This window comes from Seriola lalandi, unplaced genomic scaffold (genome assembly GCF_002814215.2).
Source record: "Seriola lalandi dorsalis isolate HSWRI2012SDOR001 ecotype SW California unplaced genomic scaffold, Sedor1 jcf7180002054983, whole genome shotgun sequence".
NCBI classification, from domain to species: domain Eukaryota; kingdom Metazoa; phylum Chordata; class Actinopteri; order Carangiformes; family Carangidae; genus Seriola; species Seriola lalandi.
This window is the reverse complement of record NW_019525532.1, coordinates 772,247-793,433: the sequence shown is the minus strand read 5'-3', so window position 1 is coordinate 793,433 and position 21,187 is coordinate 772,247. Positions and strand designations below refer to the sequence as shown.

Here is a 21,187-nt window from a genome sequence, read left to right as displayed (position 1 = left end):
GCCCCTTCCTGTTGATCCTCCATTGGGACGGGGAAATGAGAAAAAAGTTGATAAATTTTAATTAGAAAATGAGTTTAACGAAGGGTCGCCGTTGCCAGACAACTTGGTTGTAAATATTATTAAGCTACGTTATATATATATATATATATATTCTACCACTGCTATATATAGCCAGTCCAACGGTTTTATTTTGAAGGCAGAATACTACATTTCCGGTAATATCCTCGTCCTCGCTCACCCATGCTAACTTGACTACCAGGTATATATGCATTATCCGGCCCAAAGACGGTAGGAGCTGTTCCGGAGTGACAGCGGCCGTGTAACCGTTGACCTTCCTTCCTCTCACCGCGGTAGAAACATGGCTCTGAGCCGTTTGGAAAAGGCTCAGGTATGGCTCTTCAAGGCGGTCATGGGAGTCCTCTTCACGTTTTACCGGCTCTTCTCTCCTCGGAGACCCGCTCTGTCCGGGAAGAGGCTCCCGCCCGTCAACAACCCGCTGCTGGTCGTGTCAGCGACGCAGCTCGCCAGGAAGATCAGGCGAAAAGAGGTGTGTACCCGGTCAACTGACAACCGCGGCGTAACAGCCCACCAGACTGCGCTTCAGTTAATAAATAGCCACCTCTTACTTAAGCATTTTCTGCTGTGGTAAATGAATTTCCCAGTTGTGGGATAAATAAAGTTAATCTAATCTAATCTAATCTAATCTAATGATTGTTTAGACTCACAAAAGTTACACACACAGTTAGCTGTTAGCTAGTCAGTAGATAGTAGCATTGTAGGAATTTCTTTTTGTCTTAACATCCCTGCAGCTTGTTTTTTTTTAAATGTATACACCATATGACAGCCCAGACCAGCTGCACCTCTGGTCCACTCTGGAAGGATATTTTATTTCGTTTTCAAGTCTGCAAGCCCTGAGGGTGACACTGTGACACCTGTGGATTAACAACACATCTATACTTCCTATATATATATACACACCAAGCACTTTATTAGGAGCACCATGCAGTGTAGGGCTTCCCTTTGCTCTCAAAACAGATTCAGGTCTGGTGACTGGGGAGCCCACTGAAATACACTGAACTCATTGCCATGTTCACAAAACCAGTTTGAGAAGACCTGCTCATTGTCAGTAACATTACTCAGATAGACTGTGGGTGTTCAAGCCATGACTGATGGGTGACTGGGTATTAAGGGTGCCGAAGCTTGCCAAGAAAAACAATCCCGACACCATTACACCAACAACACCAGCCTAGACTGTTGACATATGGCAGGTTGGGTCCATGACACCAAATTCTGACCCTACCATCTGCAGCCTCAGGAGAAATCCAGATTCATCTGACCGGGCTACGTTCTCCAGTCTTCAACTGTCTGGTTCTGCTGAGTCTGCGCCCGCTGCAGCTCATCTGCCTCATGTTCAACGTGTGTGTCCGTACCTAGAGGCTTCTCTGCTCGCCACAGTTGTAAAGAGTGGTCCTCTGAGTTACCGTAGCCTCTCTGTCCGCACCTGTCTGTATGAACATCCCGGGGGATCAGCAGTTTCAGAAATACTCAAACCTGCCCGTCTGGCACCAACAACCATGTCATGATCAAAGTCACATTAACTGATCCTCCTGACCTGTATCTGCTGGATTTTACAGATTGCACTGCTGCCACATAATTGGCTGACTGGATAATTGCATGAATAAAGAGATGTAGAGTTGTTCCTGATTAAGTGCTGGCTGCCTATATTATATATACACACTGCTTAAATCAGACACTGTATAAGCAGCTGCCATCAAACACTTTAAAATCATGACTAAAATTTAATATTTGCAGGGCTGCAACGCATTGACGACCAATTAATTAATCCATTTGGATAATCCATTAATTATTTAAATCATTTTCAAGCAAAAATGCCAAACATTTGATGGTTTGAGGTTCTTAAAAGTTACAACTTACTGCTTATAGTGCAGCTAAATGATAGTAAATTGACTATTTTTCTCAGCTTTCTCATGTTTTATAGGCCAAATGATTCATCGAGAAAATAATCAGCAGATTAATTGATAATGAAATAATTGTCAGTTGCAATCCTAAATATTTGTTGTATGGCCATTGCATTGGATTGCAGTATATTGTACTAGTGATGCTTTAATGCAGAGTTACTAGTTAATTAATCAATTAGTCAACAATTTTGATGTCACCTAGGAAATAGTAATGGAGATTTTTTAAAATGTCTTCTTATGTCTTACATATTATGAACAGAATAATTAATACATTTGTTGGAGAAATATTAGGTAGGGCTAATGATTATTTCATTATTGATTAATCATTCAATTAATTAATCATGAAGTATGAAATGTTGAAAAAATTTTCAGATCAACCTGATATTTCAGTCTTTACACAAAGTTCAGGTTACTGTGATACATGAGGAAGAAAAGCAGGAAATCTTCTCATTTGACAGGATGGAATCAGAGAAAATTCCTTTCACTATCTTTGCTTGAAAAATGATGATTATCGAAATAGTTGCTGATTATTTTTCCATCAATCGACTAATCGTTTCAGCTCTAATATTAAGCCAAAAGGACAATAACTGCTGCTGCTGTACGTCCACACCCGACATTAATACACATTTAGGCCTTTTAATGCACAATTAAAACTTTTCCTTCTTTTGTTTGTTTTCTTGTCCTACTTCAGAAGTCATATACTGACACTGGTTTTTAAAGCTGAAACCTGTAACTGTGAGAAAATATTTGTTTCTTCTCCCCTTCCTCCTTTTCTAGGACAAACCTGATTCATGTTACATATGAAGAGGTGTACCGTCTGTTTTTTCCCAGTTATGTCAGTTTGACTTGTTTGTTTGTTTTGTGTTTGTTCTGTTTGTTTTGTGTGTGTGTGTGTGTGTGTGTGTGTGTGTGTGTGTGTGTGTGTGTGTGTGTGTGTGTGTGTGTAACTAACCCCAACACACACTTATGTAGTCTAAATGTTGTGCAGGTGTCAAGTGTGGAGGTGGTGCAGGCTTACATTGACAGGATCCAGGAAGTCAACCCCTTACTGAACGCTGTGATAAAAGACAGGCAAGAAAGAATCAGTCATCTTTATCTGAATAATCTTTTTAGTCTTTTTTTTTTTTTTTAAAGCAAATATTTGGTGGTTCCAATTTTTCAAATGTGAGGATTTGATGCTTTTCTTTGTTGTACAGGTGTTGAACTGTTGTTCAGACGAAACAAGTTGGAATAAAATATTCTCTATTTTATGGACAAAACAATTGATAAATCAAGAAAATAATCTGCACATTAACTGTTAATGGAAATTAATTGCAGCCCTATTGTGCTCCCATTTCTAATTATTCCTCCTTGTGGGTGTTTGGAGCTAATTTATTATTTATTTCAATGCTGCCATTTTCCCTTTTAATTTTCCTCCTGCACAATATGTTGTGTCATCATCTGCCATGTTGGATACTGTCTTTGATAAACTGAAACATAAAATCAGAAATTTGTTACCGAAAAGTATATTAATTATATAAAGAGTAATATCTGTCATGACACTTGAATTCTCTCTTTTATTTTGAACTTGAATTCTTCTTATAGATATAGATATTCTTTCTAATATTTATAGTTTCCACTGTGATGCATCGTCTGAAAACTTTTTAAATCAGGAATTACACAAATAGTTTACGTCTCTCTCTGTCCAGGTTTGCTGCTGCCCTCCAGGAGGCGGCCCAGGTTGATAAGCTGATAGAGGAGGAAACTGGAGGAGAGGAGGTACTGGAGGACCGACTGCCTTTACTGGGAGTCCCGCTCTCCGTCAAAGAGTCCTTTGCCCTCCAGGGTAATTTCCAGCAATCTAATCTCCTGTCGGCCACTTGAAACCAGGCTCTTTACTATGATTACATACATCAAATGACCAGTACCTGAGTCAACATTTGATACTGATAATATACCACATCCACCCACACCCACCTCCTGGGAACATACAGCCACTTGGACAGTAAAACAATTGTTATTATTACATGTATGTAAGATTGTGAGGCAGCATTGTTAATCCTGTTGTGAAAGCCACTTTTACCTTTGGTCAACTTTTCAATCTGATCTCTGACTTTGTGTTTATCAGTTATTGATTGAGTTACTTGATATGAGATGACAAAAAAGAAGAAGGAACAAAATACAAAAGTAAGAAGAAGAGTATTTCCCATACTTCAGTTGACCGGTTCTGTCTTGCAGGTATGCCCTACACCACAGGCGTGATCTCTAGGCGAGGAGTCGTGGCCAACGTCGACGCTCCACCCGTGGCCCTGCTGAAGAGAGCGGGCGCCATCCCGCTGGGCGTCACCAACACCAGCGAGCTGTGTATGTGGTCCGAGTCCCACAACCACCTGAACGGCATGACCAACAACCCGTACGACCTGGAGAGGATACCAGGAGGAAGCTCAGGTCAGCAACTGTCGGCTTAACTACTGAGCTATGAGGTGAAGGAGGGAATCACACACTTCTTGTTGACTTTAAATTCAGAGTTGAGAAGCAGAACAGCTTCATGTTGGAGTCGTTCTCTGTGTCTCCAGGAGTGGCTCTGGTTTAGCCTCATAATCATATTACAGTTCACTGCAGACACACAAACACAGGCTCTGGTTCTTTAAAGGGGAACTCCTCGATTGTTTTCCACATCAGAATGTGATTACAGATTTTATTTAGTATTTAATAGTTCTGTTTTGATCACTTACATTTTTGGTGAATTCACAAAAGTTATACTGTAGAAATAAATAAAAATACGGGCCGTTCTTCCTCATTACATTTATTTGGCAAATTCTTTTGTCCATAGCGTTAGCATAGATTTTCTGTAGGTGCATTCTTGGTGTCTAGGTAACACCAACTTTAAAGGAGCCATTTGTAAGTTTTGCTATTGCTACATAGCTAACATTAGCATTAACAGCTGTTTACTTACCTGTCTATCAGAACCGTTGCGAGTTCAGCATCAAACTTCAGTCCTTTACTCTCCAAGAGCTGTCTCCAGTGATGCATGTTAGCCGCGGCCCGTCTCGTCGCTTTCCGACAGCGACTCGCTGCAGCCTCCAATCTGTCCTGAGGACGTAGCGCTGCGCCGAGGGCGAATTATAACCTCTTGTCTTGTTAACGTAGCGATGGCTGAAGCTCTTGTCAAGCGACAATCACCGCCATCTTCTCCTGGCAAGAAAACCACGTTCGGCGGCGGAGAAAACTTACATATACCCCCTTTAAGTCCCTTGTGCTTATGTAATAAGTCCACTGATGTCTTCTGGTAGGGGGAGGGGTCAGTGCTGTGCTCTGTCCAATAAACTATAATCAAACTATGGATAAAGCAGACCTGGTTGAGATCCATAGACTGATCTTCTCTGTCTGTGTTTATCTCCTGTTTTCCCTACTGGCCTCAGGTGGAGAGGGCAGTATACTGGGAGGAGCGGGTGCAGTCATTGGCATAGGCTCAGACATTGGCGGCAGCATCCGTATGCCCTGTTTCTTCAATGGAATATTTGGCCATAAAACCACTCCTGGTAAGAGAAACGTCACGTTAAACTTATATCCAGCATATCCTTACATAATGTGCTGTTGCAGGATCTATATTAAATAAGTACATGTTTATATTTGAAGCAAATAAAATTGGTATTTTAATAATAACAATGTATGAACTGACAATGTGAAAACAATGTGACACCGTACACTGACTGCTCAGATCAACTGCAGACGGACACAGTTAGCAACAAGCAGCTAAGTGCAAGATATTTCCCTGAAGAGTTGGCAGAGACCAAACACAGAGCTACACAGAGAGTAAATGTTGGACATTTGTTTGTTAGAGAAACAGGAACACAACCTCCAAATGAATGATAATGTCACTCCATATCTGCTGGATGTGTAAATAAGCAAATGTTTCTCCTAAAAGGTGATTACATGTCAGTGTTGTGTTCACAACTTGTTTCCAATGCCCCCAAGTGGCCAAACAAAAAGAGGTATTGCAGGTTTAAAGAGCATATTTATACATCAGACTGTGCTGCACCTGTGACGTGTGTCTGCAGGTGTTGTGTCCTGTGAGAACCAGTACCCTCCTACCTCCGGCAGACAGGATGAGTACGTCAGCACTGGACCCATGTGCCGTTACGCTGAGGACATGCTGCCCATGCTCAAGATCATGGCGGGACCCAATGCTCACATGTAAGAGCTCTGCTGCTGGTGCTCCGACTGTCTTTCTCCAACACTACCTGACTTTACATTCAGATACGTTCATAGCTGATGCAGCGTACACACACTATGTTTGTAATAAGACATTGTTATTATGCTCCCAGACTTGCTGTGATAATCAAATTGTTGAGATGCAAATATGGCAGCTGTGAGGCGGCACATGCACGATGGTGCAGGTGTTTCACCTCACGCTGCTATCTCAATTCAAATTCTTATTTTTACATTACATGGATGTTATAATGGGCCTCATACAAGAACGTATTTGTATTCTTATCCCAAGCTTTGAAGACGGTGGTCTTTGTCTACTAATGTTCCTCTAATCTGCAGTATTTCCTAACACGTGTACACAGGTTGTCCTTAAATACGAAGGTTGACCTAAAAAAGCTGCGGTTCTTCACCATCCCTCATGATGGTGGCACGCCTCTGACATACCCCGTCAGCAAAGAGCTCATGGACATTCAGAAGAAGGTGTGTTGAATCTGTCCATCAAATAACTTGCAAACATATCAGGAGGGGTTTTTTTTTTTTTTTTCTTTTTAAATAACTGAAATCCTCATGTGATGTTCTCCAGGTGGTGGAGCGTCTGGAGGCCGATCTCGGAGTAAAAGTCCAAGAAGTGCATTTGCCTGAGCTCCGCTATGGCTTCCAGATCTGGGACACCTACATGGGGCTTCCTGATAAGGAGGGCAAGGCAGGTCCACCTGACAACATTCTCCAGAGCAGTGTGTCCCTGCACGGCTGAACAGAGAATCTATTGGACGGCAGATAATGAGTGTTTTTCATCCGTTTTCCCGCTGGTGGAATGGAGAAAAACAGGAAAGACAGGAGGAAAAGAGGCATTAGTTACTTTACCGTTGCCAAGACTCTCCGTCTATTAACACGATTCACAGTGAAGGAAAGCAGGCCGAGCCGTAGTCACAGCACCTATTGTAGTCTGCTGCCTAGAAACGCTTTACTAATCTGTTTAGCTGCCTGGGCACAGCATACCGCATACCACACACACACACACACACTCACACACACAGTCGTGTTTCCATCACTTCAGAGGACATTACGTTGACTTACATTTGTTCCGTGGAGACTTACACTAACCTTAAACCAAGTCTTCACCATCAAATTTAATAATTTACCTTACAGGGACTAGTTTTAAATTAAACCATGGTGTTGAGATAACACACTGATAGAACGGTAGAGTGCACTAACACAGGTTAGTGTCACCAGGGTGATAATGATCCCTCTACTGGTTGAGGAGTCTGGCGGCAATAGAAAACAACAACCACATGACCCTCTGCCTGTTGGTGAATGGGAACAGCACAGCACTGTGGCGGGTGAAAGATAATATACACACTCTGTGTCCTTTATGTGACCTTAGAAACAAAAACCATTTGTGCTTAACCTGTTTTCTTCCTTTAGCCTCCTCTGCCATTTGCTACGCTGATGGGGGAGCCAGGACGGCCAGTGTGGCCTCTGTGGGAGCTGCTGAAATGGATAATGGGGAAATCGGAGCATACCATGGCTGCTATTGGTAAGATTATCATGTATTTTAAGTGGTATTAATCAATAAAGACGTAATGAAACAATATATATCAATTATTTAAAAGGAACAAATGAACCAACAGTTTGTGAAATAACTGATGAAATAATTAAAACCAAAGTCAGTATGATGAAATTTTGTTTTCCCGACAAATTAATCTCAACAAAATATGCATGATCAGTCATACACAAAATAAACTTTAATAGTAAAATCAATCGTCTGTAATTATTTGTAATGAGAGCGGGGCTAGATGTATTAGCCCCTAAAGTCATCCTGTTGAAGCTGTACAAGTTTCCATAAACTGAACTGACGTGTGTGTGTGTGTGTGTGTGTGTGTGACGTCTTCAGGTCTGGCCCTGCTGGAGATGACTCATGTGTCCAGACCCTCGACCTTCATCATCGAGCAGAAGGAGAAGCTGCAGAAGACGGTGGACGAGCTGCTGGGCACTGATGGTGTTTTTCTTTACCCCCCGCACCCCAGAGTGGCACCTGAACACCACCACCCGCTCTTCAGACCTTTCGACTTCGCTTACACCGGTCAGTATTCATCAAATCCTCATATTTCAATTTCACTGGACAAAATAATCCTAAAATGCCACCAGGAAGCTGTTACAATGATCCAAACACATTGTGAAATAATGTGCGTTTCCACTTACTAAACCGTCTCATCCATTCCTCCCTCTATCTTCAGGTATAATCAACATCCTCGGGCTGCCGGTCACCCAGTGTCCCCTGGGTCTGAGTGAGGAGGGTCTGCCCCTGGGTGTGCAGGTTGTGGGTGGGAAGCTGCAGGACCATCTGACCCTGGCTGTGGCTCTCTACCTGGAGAAGACGTTCGGCGGCTGGAGGGACCCCGGAGCCAAGTAAAAACACATACTCCCAAGCCATTACCAAATCTCCAGACTGGAGCCAGTTGGATCAAAGATTGTGGTACTCTATCTGCCTTGCTGCTTGCTGTAGTACACGATCACCCAGAGGTACGATCAGCTGGCTGAATGTTTAAGTGAAAGAGATTAATTTTTGTACCAATGAGGGATCAGCTGGTCCAATTAAATGTTTGTCATGATTTTATCATCTACCCTGTTCAGGGACCGTTATGTTATGAGCACAAGCTTTAAAAAAAAAAAAAAGATTGATTTTTATATTAGTGGAAATATCTTTAATCGAGCATTCACATTATCATGCAAAAACAAGGATTTTGTGCTCTTCATGACTGGATATCCGATGTTAGACTGCTTTACCTCACTGGCACCATATCATACCTTTACAGTGTGTAGTGGAAAATGCCAGATACTTACCTTTCAAACAACTTTTAAGTTTACACACTTTAGTTTTTACCGATTTCTTTTGACCGGCAGCTGTACAGATATGTATGTATGTTACTATTTTAACTCTCAAAAAGGTTCAGTTTTTTTAAAGCCCTGTGTGTGCAAACATGCACACAGAGGTTGTTTCTGTTCTGACTAATTAGACCTGCATTTTCTCCTGCGCCAACAGGCACAGGTAATCTAGAGAGGTGACAATCAGGTGTGAGGAGGTCCAATCCGCCAGACATGAAACACCTGTGTGGGTGTGTACTGTAAATGTGTAGGGTCTTTTAACTCATAACTAATACTAAGACTGTAGACAACAAATATTTTAACATCCTGACAAAAACATTGATAAACTGCTGTTGCGTGATAATGTGAACGCTGTATAATGGCTATTAATTGATTGTGGTGCCTGTTTTATGCTGCAACTCATTTGTTTCAGCAAATTAAAAAAAAGAAAAAAAAGAAAAAGTCTTGAATCTTCTCCCTCATTTATACAACTCACATCCTCTTAAATAACTAATACATTTTTTTGCAGCAGGAGTGAGGTACGCTCCAGGTGAAAAAGGCTGTTAATCCTAAGAACCTGTGTGCAAACGGCACCAAACCAGGAAGACAAACTGTATATACCAGGAAACATTTCATCCTAAGTGTACAAAAAGAAAAACAAAATCAAAATAATATTATTTAGAAAGAAACAGTTTAACATTTCAGCAAATACTTATTTACTTTCCATTAAGGCTTAATGTTGCTAAAAACCTGCTGCACTGTCTTACTACATGTTAACGCACAGGAAAGTGAGAAACCCTCGTTGATCAGCATGTGATCATTTCGAAATGGAGGAGCAAACGGTCGGAAGCAGAGCAAACACGAAAACCACAAATACAGGAAACTCCTGATGAAAAGTTCCCTTCAACAACAAAAAGCTCAAAGTCAGAAAAGAAGATGAGAAACGTCCCGCTGGAGTCTGTTGTCATTTTATTTTCTTCCCTTCTTTTGAAAAAGGATGAAAAATTATTAAACATCTATCAGAAGGCTCCGAACAGAACTTGACAGCACTGAGAACTATTCAACGCGCATCTTTTTTTTTTTTTTTTGGTCATCTCTATGATGACTGTCATTATTGTTCTGTTTTTCTTTTTCTTTTTCTTTCACAAACCATGATTCTGCTCTGAAAAGTAGAAGAATAAGCTGCAAACATCACATTCATACAGAAAAATACAGACGTTTCGTCTTTTCTTCTTTCTAGACACGTGACATGCTTGTACCTCAAGAGTACAAAATGTTGAAAGGTGCCTGCCGTGAGAATAATTCCTCTGCTCAGACTCGTATAACACTCGCAGCCCTCCTGACCACAGCGTCATTCAGGAATCGGAGGCGACTTAAAAACAGAAACAATAAAAGGGTATGAGAAAAACAACCGAACGAAAAATACAGAAATATTCTTCAAAGAGTCCTGCAATTTGGCAGTGCAGGAAAAGGGAGGACCTTCTCTCCTTGACGATCTCTCACCCTCCCAGTGCTTCATTTGGCCCAAATGTGTTTGCAAATACTTGTATGTGTGTAAACATGGTTTTTTTTGAAGTGGATAAGAAATTTTGGGTGTGTGATTTTGAGCTAGTGAAGCGCCTCAGGAGGTATTGGTGATGGGTTTGTATTTCTTGAGGCGGGTCCACTGTCCTGTGGAGTAGTTCATTTCGAAGACTGTGTCCACCAGCATGGTGGTGCTGCCGGTGCCGTCGGCTTTGGGCAAAACCTCTGTGTGTTCGCTCAGCTTGATCTGGATGATGTCCCCCTGCTCCGGGCACGGGTTCTCTGCCAGACGGGAGGAGGCAGACAAGTTATTATTGGCTTTACCAGGTTTGTGTTTAAATGTTTAGAAATAATCAGGTCTAGTTACTGTAATTATATGACTCTGTGGTGCCTTCATCAGCAACTCTGTGGGACCACTCAGACAGACTGATGTGCAAACTAACCAGGAACTACAGTTCAATACTAGGAATTTAGATTCCTGTATTTCCAATCCTGTTTTCTGCTCTTAAAAATGTGACTGCTAGGAAACACCAAGTTATCATATTGACAAGATAAATGTGTTTGACGATGTGTGTCAGTCTCTCAGTAAGGGACTAACAATGTGTGAAAAATGAGATCAGACTTAGTAAGGCAGAAAATTGACACTAATTAGAAATGAGTGTCTGAAGGACACCGCTGATCAGGCAGCTAGTGCGACTACTCCTGTACCTCTGGATCCAGCCATGAAGCCCAGGATCAGGGCCTTCTCTGGTCTGGTGACCTTGTTGGCCGTCTTGAACATCTCCTGAGCAGCGTACATCTGGTCCCTCTGAAGAGCAGAAACAGCACAGAGCACAGAGTTTAGATGACTGAGAAGAACATGGAAGGCTTGAATACATAGGTCTGAAAAGTTAAAGACTCGTTACTGTCCAGAAAATTTGAAGTTTCCCTCTTCTTTGAAGACATATACAACGGTTAAGACCATTAATACAGGGAATAATAAAGCACAGAATTCAATTCACAGATTCATTAGTCTTAGGAGAAGTATGTCTAACCAGATTTCTTTCAACCACCCAAGCTCTTGTTTTACACCTTACCGTGAGTGAGAGATTCTTTTTGGGCTGGGGCTGTGGTGGCGTAGGGGTTGGTGTCGGGGTGGGGGTTTGAGGTGTGCTGGGAGGCTGGGTGGGGGTCTCCGGCTGGCTGGCGGTCGCAGCGGCCGGGGGCCCGTTGCTGGCGGGGGTTGAGGCTGGCGTGCTGGGGGATGTGGGGGTTGCGGGGTTCGCTGTGGTGCTGGCGTTGTACATAGGCGTCCTCTGTTTGTACTGGCCCGGTAAAGTAGGGGTGGTGCCAGCGCCCGCTGTTGCCGACTCCTCTGGTTGTCGAGCCGACTGCAGCGTGTCCCGACCCGAACCACCAGCATTCGCTTTAGAGGAGGTTGATGAGGAGAAGAGATGGTGAGATAGATGCGTTTGCTCTCCTGATGCCAGCAGGGAACTTTTCTTTTACCCCCTTGAACTAATAGTTTCATGAAAGCAAACAATAAAAGGCAGTGTGGTGTTTCCTAACCTGGTTGTGCCTCGGAGCTGGGAATGTAAGATGAAGAGGGAACCATGCTGGGTGTGGCTGGTAGGTAGCTGGTTGACGGCAGAGGATTCTCGTTCAGCGCCCCCAGTTTCTGAAAACCAAACAGCATGTTTGAAAAATGTATTATGATAGAGACTGAAAGACAAGGGAGGGGGTACTGTGAGACAACACGGGAGAAATCAACAATGTCTGAGTGATGTGACAAATAAACACACATGCAGAAGGGTAATGTACCTGTGCAGAGACGAGGCCAGCGGCGTAGTCTGGTGTGGTATTTTCCACCACGGCTTCTTCTTTGGCTGCTTTCTCTCCGGCCTCTGTTTCTACAGCAGCAGAAAACATCATGTAAGCACTAATGTATTCACAGTGTAGCGTTAAAACTCGGACTGATAAATGGCTGGAAATATAATTACCCAAAGTCTTTCTTCTCCTCTTCGCTTCTCTTCCAGCTCCGACCATGTCTAGCTCTGAAATATCTAACAGCTGAACAAGAAAAAAGAAAAACGGTGAGAAAATTCTGACCTTGAACACACAGATCCTGCAGGAACTGGATGAAAACATGTAACAACATTGTGAAAGTGATAAGCAAAATGAAATTACATCCAACATTTGTGATGCATAACATGATGCAGGACTTTAAATGACACATTACCTTCACCCCCCTCTCCTTACGCAGGGGCGTCCGTGCAGGGGCTATAGGTGTGCGGTTACTGGGAGGGCTGAACATACTGGGGGCAGTGGGGCTGCGGAATGGGGCCTTAGGGATCCCCTTGAGAGGAGCTGTGGTGCAAATATAAAATACATGTATCAGCAACACGGACAGAAATCAGAATAGAAAGTCTCTTGGCTCTCACGTGGAGTAAGTGATTCTTTCTTGTATCTATTTGGACTGCTAAAAGTTTAAGTTACAATTGTATTGTAAAAAAGTAACTTGAGACTTGGATTGCCAAAATGATAAAACTCTAATCATGAACTTGGAGTTTTTACTTTAAATCCCAAGTAAGCACTAAAGAAGTGTGTTTATTGGTCTTCAACTCACTAGTAGTGTCAATCTTTTTGACCAGTCCTCTCCCTTTGGCGTGAAAAGGCACTCCGGCTGTCTTTTTCAGCTGTTGGGCTGTCTCTGTGGCTGGAGGAGAAACGGATAGAGAAATGTAACCTCAACATTACAAGACCGAGGGAAAGCCTAATACCACCCTGGCACAATTACTGCAACTGTAAACAAACACAAATAATGAACAAATACAAACATTTCTTTAAAAAAAAAAAGGACAGAAAAGTGGCATGCATTGTTTTAAGTAACCTACATTTCTGTAGCAGCTCTGCTCTGAGGGTTGCACTCTTCGGCTTCCTTTTCAGCTGGAAATGTTTGACGGGGGGTGTAAGGGGCCCAACCAGAGTCGTTAGCGCACTCTTGTTCAGGTACTGGCACTCCAGAGGAAGCATGGCAGATGCCTCGCACTCGCTCACTGAGGAAGAGAAGACAGACGGATGTGAAGGTCAGCCGGGACTTTACTACAGATATTACTGAATTATAATCCATGGGCTCATGTGGTTGGTTGCAAATCATTTTCTATATATTGACTCATTTTCAGTAGTAGCAGCATTTTCATGGATATTCAAGGGGATAAATAAAGTCTGTCTTTCAACAAGCAATCCATCAGTGTTGAACCATCTGTCCTAATACATATTGCATTGCTCCAGTGTGTACAACAGACACATAGCCGGGAGTGTGGATAAATATTTCCAGTTTAAATCCTCTCTACAAATGTTTTCTTGGCCTTTACTCATCTTGACATGTTTACCATCAAGGGAATAGAGCACATTTTCTATATCTGTGTTATAACAAGTGGTAGTGATCGAGACAGGAATTTGTCTACACCATGAGCCACTTAGTTGGTTAACCAACCACCATTTGGATGTACTTTTACCAAAACTGCAGTACAACTACTACTGCATTATTGCATTTATTAGATGGGGTGTGAATTGTTAAAATACATTTACCTATTCCCACTTTACACATGAGCCTAAATTGTTCAACTGTATTCATTAAAAAAAGTTTCATAAAACTGCAGCGGACAAACTGACATGATGAGTTATTGTGGTTTGCAATACTAGTACTTTTCCAAACAGTGTGAACACATTATGCAGAGATTTAAATTCATATGAGCCTAAATGCAATTAAGGAACAGTTCTAATTTGACAATTTAAATGCATAGGCAACTCTGTGATTAATACATTATATTCCTTTTCAAGCAACAGGCTCAGTAATATGGCCAGATGGTGTGTCATTATATTTACATTAACATAAGGGTTCAGGTGGCAGTCTATAGGGGCCACTATAGCTAAATCAATATTCAATAAACACATTCCCTACCTTTCTCCCTGAGCTCTCCAAGAATATCCTGCACATTTGGATTCTGCTCCTCCAAGTCCAGATTTAGAGAGCCTGTCTCTGGGAAGGACTTGAGGATATCTGCAACCATCAGCACCCAGGGTTCTGAGTCCACCGTGGCCAGTTGGATTATCTCTGACAGGGCCTCCTTCATCTGGCAAGAGAGGATGGTGATGTTAAACAATTTTATGTAACAAAAGATAACATGTATAATACTGCCTGAGAAATATATAAAACTTATTACAGTTGAATAACTTATTATGGTTAAAAAAAGCAATTTTTTTTAAACTGATAATTACAGGTGTAAGCATCTTCATCTATTTTCATCTAAAATTGAGAATATGTAACAGGGTGTATGAAGCATCTGTAACCCTCTAACACTGTTTATTTACATAAACAAAACAAATAATGAACAAATAAACTTTGCTATGAAGGATATCCATGCAATTTCCACGAAAAAGCTGTAGGACTTTTTCTTGTAATGAATGCTTCAATAAAACACCAGCAGTACTTCCACCTAAGAAGTCCTTGGTTCGGGTACTTCTGCAGAGGTAGCTCATTTGTCTGAATATGTGTGAAAATGCAGGACACAGTGATGACGAGTGTCAAACGTTTTAGGCAGCTAAACAGATGATATGTCGGACTGAAACTGGTACCGCCCTCCAGCTCAGTCACTCAGCTCTCTTGTGCCCATCCCACCATCATGTCTGGACGAGACCCGCCAGGCTAATGTTTCCCGTCGTCGCTGGTAAACCACTGCGGGAAAACACTCTCATGTACAAGGGACAACTTATTCGTGACGCTGCTTATCGTGAACGTAAATTAAAAAAGAAAAAAAAAGATTAAAAAAAAGTCTTGAAACTGAGGGGAAAAAAACAACTTCGGGATAAATAGTTTGCCGCTTCTTACGTTGGCTAACGATATTAATAGTGAAAGAGAACAAGCTAACGCTAACTATATAGATTTAATTGCGTGGTTAGACGTTTCACAAGCAAATTAAAAACACCCGCAGGAAGAGCAGTGATTTGACTTTAGGGAAGCTAACCGAGACTGAGCTCTTGTTTTACCTGTGTGTCTGTGTTAATCGCTTCCCTTACCTGTCAGGCTAACACCAAGCTAACGCGCAGCAACCCACCTCGTCAACGGTCCGCCTGGGGAGGTGCAGCATCCCGAGCAGCAGTTTCAGCTTCACCGGCGGCGACAAGCTCGAAAAGCAAAGTCGTATGTTGTCGATTACAGACACGGTGAGGAGAGAGGCGATGCTAGGAGGCGTCCAGAGCTCGTCCGTGGAGCCCAGTTTGTTGTGAAGCCACAGGCCGGTGTCGCTGTCCTTCATCGACGCCATCTTGGAAAAAGAAGTGTTTTGAGTTCGGGCATTTTAACGGGCTACCTAAGAAAACAGCAGTCAGGACCCCGCCCACACCGAGCAGGGGGGCATTCATATCCATTGAACCATGAAACATCTGTAAGAAATGCAAAACAGCTGTACTTAAAATTTAAGTAAAGTTTAATACTGTGGCTGTATCTGGTTTGATCAGTTTTATTTGTCCTTATGTTGTATGAATTGTTTTGTTAATAAAGTTTAAAAGAAAAAAGGTCTATTTCACTTGAAACATGAGTGTGTATGGGTAATAGGTATTATTTCATTTTTACCAATTCTTTTAAAATTAAAGTAATAATTAATTTACTAATTAAGTAATTTAAATGCTGGATTAGAAACTTGGGCTTGGGGCACAAGATGCAGGGTGCTGGTTACTGGCTGTGGTAATGTTATCAGTTGGTTTACAAGGGGAAGGTGCACTACTAAAGTAAATATCAATGTCATGATGGTGGGTGACCTTTATTAGGTTCAGCGCAGTTTTTGACATGTCAAAACATTCCTACAAAAAAGTGGAAAGGACGAAAGCATTAGCACGTAGGCAGCATTATGAAAGCAAAAAAAGGCTATTTCATTTTGATCATTTATTAATCATCATTTTACTACTTTTCAAAGCAAAAAAGGCAGGATTTCCTGCTTATCTTTGTCATGTGCAAAAGTAAACTGAAAACCTTTTTTAGTTTTGATCATCTGAAACAAATGATTATTTATTAAGTTAGTTATAAATAAGCCTTATTGTAACTCATTAATAAATGGTGATTTGTTTCATACTTTACAATAAGGCTCCTTTTGCCAATTATAAATGGTAGTAACTAATTAGTAAGATTAATGAGTAGTAGCATTAACTTGATCATGTGATCAATAATGAGCCTGCATCAATGTATGAAAACTGTGTTATAACTTGTTTATAATTGTTTGTTTATGATTTATAAAGTGGTAACAACCGAATTAATAACCTCATTATAAACCATTTATAAATCCTTTGTAAGGGTAGTGTTATTGTAAATTTGTACGGTTAAGGCTTTTATTTTGAATGTTGCCACCGGAAGTCTTCATTCTGGTCCCTACAGCAAACCCATGCGCATGCGCAGTATCTAAACCTACATAAAACAACCCTAGGTGGGCATCTTGCGCTGATTGTGAAGAATATCATCGACTGATTGACGGTAGGTTCACGTACACTTTGTTAAATAAACATTATTGCTTCTCCGTTGACTGTATTATTATTATTTTTTTAAAGAACACAAATATCTACCGATGAAACCTGGACTATTTTTCTAAACAAAGACTGCAAGGTTCGGTCGTTTCATTGACTCACGGCCGTGAATGATTTTTCCCCCAATGTTTTATCTATGCAAAACCACACACCTGCTGATCTTAGTCTTCACATTAAAGGTCACTGCTCGGACCATCACCATGGCATCCAGCGGATATCTGCAGGCAGCGGTGCTTCTCCTGGCGGTCCAGCTCCTCTGTGTCGGTGCAGCTGCTGCGGATCAGGAGCCCGGGACTGTCATCCCTGCCGAAAGTAGGTGGATTTAAATATGAGATTTAGGTTTTCCTGCCTGTTCGGGGGAAGGCTTTCAAACGGTTGTCAGGTGTAATTCGGTGCAACACAGTGATGTTTATACACAGTCTAATTATAGCAGGTCCCTACAGGGCTTTCTTAGTGGGGATTATAGGTCATCTTAATTGGTGTATAAATCATGAACTCAACATGAAACTGGGCCTGCACTGCTCGGCTGAGCCACAATTTATCATCTGTACTAGGCGGAAAGCAACAGAAAGATTTGAAGGAAAAAACCTGTAATTTGGTTTGCAGAAAGTGGAGCTTGATTTTAGCTTTCTCTACAGTTATATGTGCTAGATGGAAACGCTTCTGAAATAATATTTACACCGAGATGTAAAAGCCAATTGAATAAAATAGGGCTACAACTAATGATTATTCTCATTATAGATGAACCTTTCCTTGTGGCCGTCTTTAAAGTATAAGTTTACTGAATGACAAGGCAATTTTGAAATGAGGTCCAATTGCAAAAAAATAAATAAAAAATATCAAAAAGAAATTTACATTCTACCAGGAAAACAACCAGTATATGAATCATTTCATTTCTGAACTATTTCCTCTTATTTCCAGGTCGCCCATGTGTGGACTGTCATGCATTTGAGTTCATGCAGAGGGCACTGCAAGATCTAAAGAAGACTGCTTTCAACCTTGATGCCAGGGTAGGTGAAGTCCTGCTCTCCTGGATGGTTTTGTGTCCTGTATTATTTCCTTTCTATTTCTGTGATTTTGGTGTCAGAAATGATTCATCCCCCAATGTAATCAAGGTGTTAAATACAGCTATAATTTCTACAGATCATCTAAATGTGAAAGTTGAGATAAATAGAGAGTGGCTAACACACCATGTATCGGCCAGTTCAAATCTTTGAAATCAGGTGGATTTTTGTAATTTTTACACATAAAGAGCTAATTAAGACCAACTAAAGCTGTTGTGTTGAGGAGTTAGTCTCAAACCTATCATTATGAAAACCTATGTTATAAACATTATGTTAGAAATAAAACAACTTCATGTCTTACCTCTTTTAAAAGATCAAAGTTCCTGAAACACCACTGATCATATATTTAAACAAAACATTAAATGAGTATATTGTTTATTGCTGTACAGATTTTAAAGCCTTTTAACATGATTTTGGGCTATATAAATAAAATTAACTTGACTTTAACTCTATTAATCAATAGAAATTAACACTATACCTTTTTTGAGTTTTTGAGTATCATGCTTAATTTTTGCTGAAAATCTGTTTTAATTCGGAAACAAAAATCCCTCTCCTGTATTTTATCTCTGTTCGATAAACACAAGCCTCCCTCTTTATATGGGGAACTTCATCATCATTACTGGCTTTACTTTTGTGAGGTTTTATTGCATCTCTATTGGGTATGCTTTTATTATCTGCAGGAAAGATTGGAAACGGATCTAATTCAGACTCAATAAACCATGTTAACTGCTCACAAATGCACTGGCCGTTCTCAAGATGAGATAAAAACTGTTCATTTTGATTTGAGAACCTGTTCCCCTTCGACTTCAGCTGCCGTTTAATACAGTAACATTTGTACGTGGACCGTTGCAGACGGAGACGCTGGTGCTGAGAGCAGAGAGGAGGGCTCTGTGTGACTGTATGCCGACCAACTCACTGCGCTGAGATCTCACGAGTCCACGTCCACCTGCCGTCACCCCCCCCCTCCCGACAACACGCTGAAGACAACCCTGTCCCACTCTCCTCATGTACAGCGATTCTCATCTTAACTTATTCACACGATAGGCACTTTATTTTATTTTCTGTCACACCACCGTTGAGTGAAGCTTTGATTTCATATCGTGCATCGTAAGGCGTGTTATTGTTCTGCCTTATTCAGGACGACTGATGTTTTACATTGTGAAACACTTGCCTGTTGAGGTAGTTTGTCGTCATTGTTATAGGATTTTGTTCAGCTCTCATCCGTCTCCTATGAAACAAACTATTTTTTGTACTTTTTAGTATTTGACTGTATAATATAGATACAGCAGAATGCATTGATAAATTCATTTGTTGAATGTGTTGTACGAGATTAATGTTTACGACGATTATACACATCAAACTGTAGCATCACGTGGAATTTATTTAACTGCTCAAAATATTTCAATAATGCTAATTTCAATATTTCAATAATGTTTAAGTTGATGAAATTTAGGAATCAGCAAAATGACTGTAATTAATTCAAATTAATTGATTTGCAGGCTGGCTTCTTTTGCAAAAATGGTTGGGTAACTTATTAAAAACTGTTATTTTTATTTGTAATAATGATTTTTTTTTGTAAAGAAAAATAGTCAGCAGAAAGAAAAATGAAATTTTACAAACAATATTTTCAGACTTTTCTTTGTTTTGGCAAAAAAAAAAAAAAGGTCTTGATTTAGCACAGCACTGTAGCATGAATTCACAGCACTTTCTGTTAACCTACTGTTAATATAGATTGTATGTATATATTATGTATGTACACGGGTACATGTAACAAAGGTGTTAACAGATTTGTCCTCTCTGTTTGACAAAGGTGTGTGGAAGAGTAGTGACGGACTATATAGTATAGAGGAATGCTAACTGCAGCAGGGGACATAGACATAGGAAGAAATAATTGTCTTATCGTTGATTGTTCATGAACATTGTCCTTTGTTGACATTACGTCACAGGAAGATCCATTTATTGTCTTAATGTTGTACCTCAATAAAAACAATGAATGATCTTGATTGCTTTTACTGTTTAGTCTGACTGTGTCTGTTCTCACACATCTCCAGTGTGGGCTGTGATAAAGAAGCACTGTGTGGGCTTGTGCTGGCATTAATATGGACACATCCATTAATTTATTTATTGTGGTAACTGCAGGGTCTCACAGTTTGTAGGTGAAGCGCTGCTATTTCTGTGTGACAAATATTGTTTCAGTTTCTACAAAGCTTCTTTTCTAGGGTTGCAACTATCATTTTGTTTCCATCACTGATTAATTAAAGTATTGATTCACCAATTAATTGTTTGGCTACGGTGAAAAACCAAAGATCTTAAGTTTAGCAGACGAGTGAGCGTTCACATTTGAGAAGCAGAGTTGTCAATTGAGAAACTGAATATGGGTCTAATGGCCTCAGCTCTTCTTTATTTACTACTAAGAACCTTAGTCTTTGTTACAGCTCTGTTCACGTACATAATTCAAGTGTTCAAGTTGTAGATAAAAACAAAGCATTTTTGTTTCTCCACTGATCAACAGACCTGTCTTCCTGCTGTGTTTTGAGAGAATTAATCACCACCAATTTTGATAAGCGATCAATCCGATTTAAAGCAAAAACAAAACAAAAATGCTCTGGTTTTGGCTTCTCAAATATGTGGATTTGCTGCTGTTGTCTATTTGAGTAATTGCAAGTGGAAAATCTTTGAGTTTTGAACATTTGAAGATGTCACCTTGAGCTCTGATCGAATGGTGATGGGTATTTTTCACTCTTTCTTTGACATTTTAAACAATACTTCCAAAAAGCACATTTGACAGAAGAATCAATATTAGAAGCCCGAGTGATAGAAGGTTATGTATTAGATTTAGGTGGCAGGACTCCGCTTCTGTTATGTGTGCACATTTAATTTTACACTGGTTGTATACGAACAACGCCTTTAGCCACAGCAACACTCCTCTGTGTCCATTTATCCAAGGCGCTGGTCTGCAGTGTGTGTGTGTGTGTGTGTGTGTGTGTGTGTGTGTGTGTGGGGGGGGGG

The 21,187-nt window shown here is 40.8% G+C and overlaps 3 protein-coding genes and 1 long non-coding RNA gene across 4 annotated transcripts; 3 read left to right on the top strand and 1 right to left on the bottom strand.

Annotated features, from left to right (window-relative positions):
• The first annotated feature begins 271 nt into the window (after positions 1 to 271).
• faah2b (fatty acid amide hydrolase 2b) lies at positions 272 to 9,497 on the top strand. Its single transcript, XM_023396800.2, has 11 exons — positions 272 to 547; positions 2,968 to 3,050; positions 3,668 to 3,804; positions 4,197 to 4,406; positions 5,381 to 5,500; positions 6,020 to 6,155; positions 6,533 to 6,650; positions 6,754 to 6,873; positions 7,596 to 7,707; positions 8,065 to 8,253; positions 8,408 to 9,497. The coding sequence occupies exons 1-11, from the start codon at positions 359 to 361 to the stop codon at positions 8,581 to 8,583; spliced, it is 1,590 nt and encodes a 529-aa protein (XP_023252568.1). The 5' UTR covers positions 272 to 358; the 3' UTR covers positions 8,584 to 9,497.
• A 490-nt stretch (positions 9,498 to 9,987) lies between these two features.
• nelfa (negative elongation factor complex member A) lies at positions 9,988 to 15,913 on the bottom strand. The gene is made up of 11 exons (XM_023396799.2): positions 15,656 to 15,913; positions 14,503 to 14,674; positions 13,433 to 13,594; positions 13,165 to 13,254; positions 12,778 to 12,905; positions 12,539 to 12,608; positions 12,360 to 12,448; positions 12,108 to 12,216; positions 11,636 to 11,964; positions 11,268 to 11,367; positions 9,988 to 10,841 (listed from the first exon to the last, which is right to left on the bottom strand). Exons 1-11 carry the CDS (start codon positions 15,863 to 15,865, stop codon positions 10,657 to 10,659), a joined length of 1,644 nt encoding a protein of 547 aa, XP_023252567.1. The 5' UTR covers positions 15,866 to 15,913; the 3' UTR covers positions 9,988 to 10,656.
• On the top strand, positions 15,030 to 15,878 carry LOC147817250 (uncharacterized). Its single transcript, XR_015436531.1, has 2 exons — positions 15,030 to 15,268; positions 15,625 to 15,878. It is a non-coding gene; the product is annotated as an uncharacterized LOC147817250 (long non-coding RNA).
• Positions 15,914 to 16,977: 1,064 nt separating the features above from the next.
• nicol1 (NELL2 interacting cell ontogeny regulator 1) lies at positions 16,978 to 20,181 on the top strand. The gene is made up of 4 exons (XM_023396750.2): positions 16,978 to 17,064; positions 17,294 to 17,426; positions 18,036 to 18,124; positions 19,031 to 20,181. Exons 2-4 carry the CDS (start codon positions 17,315 to 17,317, stop codon positions 19,100 to 19,102), a joined length of 273 nt encoding a protein of 90 aa, XP_023252518.1. The 5' UTR covers positions 16,978 to 17,064; positions 17,294 to 17,314; the 3' UTR covers positions 19,103 to 20,181.
• The last annotated feature ends 1,006 nt before the right edge of the window (positions 20,182 to 21,187 follow it).